Source organism: Ailuropoda melanoleuca, unplaced genomic scaffold (assembly GCF_002007445.2).
Source record: "Ailuropoda melanoleuca isolate Jingjing unplaced genomic scaffold, ASM200744v2 unplaced-scaffold60804, whole genome shotgun sequence".
NCBI classification, from domain to species: domain Eukaryota; kingdom Metazoa; phylum Chordata; class Mammalia; order Carnivora; family Ursidae; genus Ailuropoda; species Ailuropoda melanoleuca.
The window spans coordinates 1-987 of record NW_023234731.1 but is presented as its reverse complement, the minus strand read 5'-3'; the positions used below and the strand labels follow the sequence as shown (position 1 = coordinate 987).

General features: G+C 71.6%; 1 protein-coding gene across 1 annotated transcript; it reads left to right on the top strand.

The window, feature by feature from the left end:
• Window positions 1-6: 6 nt before the first annotated feature.
• On the top strand, window positions 7-968 carry LOC117799949 (neurotensin receptor type 1-like; the record flags this gene model as incomplete). Its single annotated transcript, XM_034652477.1, has 1 exon — window positions 7-968. A coding segment is annotated over exon 1 (714 nt), but the record flags the coding sequence as incomplete, so codon positions are not given.
• Between the last annotated feature and the right edge of the window lie 19 nt (window positions 969-987).

Sequence of the window (987 nt, the reverse complement as noted above, 5' to 3'; positions counted from 1 at the left end):
GTGCGTGCGCTCCGCTCGGCGCCACAGGCTCGCCCCGCGCGCCGAGGACCCGCGGGGGTCTGGAGCCGGCAGCCCGCACATCCGCGGAGGCTAGAGATCGGAGGAAGCCGGGGCCGGCGGTGAGCGCGCCTCGAGCGCTCCGGGGAGGCGCGGGCCGGGTAGGGAGCTCCCCGGCTGGACGGCGCGCCCGGTCGCAGTGTTGCGCCCTCCCCGCCGGCTCCCTCCGCTAGGTCCGCGCTGGAGCCGCGCCCACCATGCGCCTCAACGGGTCGGCGCCGGGTCCCCGGGGCGCGCCGGGCGCCAAAGCCTTCCCGCTGCCGCCCTCGGGGCTGGAGGCGGCGTTCCTGGTGCCCGACTTCGGGAACGGCACGGGCAACGAGTCCGAGCGCCTGCGAGCGGCGCCCAGCAGCGACCTGGACGTGAACACGGACATCTACTCCAAGGTGCTGGTGACGGCGGTGTACCTGGCGCTCTTCGTGGTGGGCACGGTGGGCAACTCGGTGACGGCGTTCACGCTGGGCCGCAAGAAGTCGCTGCAGAGCCTGCAGAGCACGGTGCACTACCACCTGGGCAGCCTGGCGCTGTCCGACCTGCTCACCCTGCTGCTCGCCATGCCCGTGGAGCTGTACAACTTCATCTGGGTGCACCATCCCTGGGCCTTCGGCGACGCCGTCTGCCGCGGCTACTACTTTCTGCGCGACGCCTGCACTTACGCCACGGCCCTCAACGTGGCCAGCCTCAGTGTGGAGCGCTACCTGGCCATCTGCCACCCCTTCAGGGCCAAGACGCTCATGTCTCGCAGCCGTACCAAGAAGTTCATCGGTGCCATCTGGCTGGCCTCGGGCCTCTTGGCCGTGCCCATGCCCTTCACCATGGGCCAGCAGAACCGCAGCGCCGATGGCCATCACCCCGGCGGCCTGGTGTGCACGCCCGTAGTGGGCACCGCCACGATCAAGGTCGTCATCCAGGTGAGCCGCCGCGACCGGG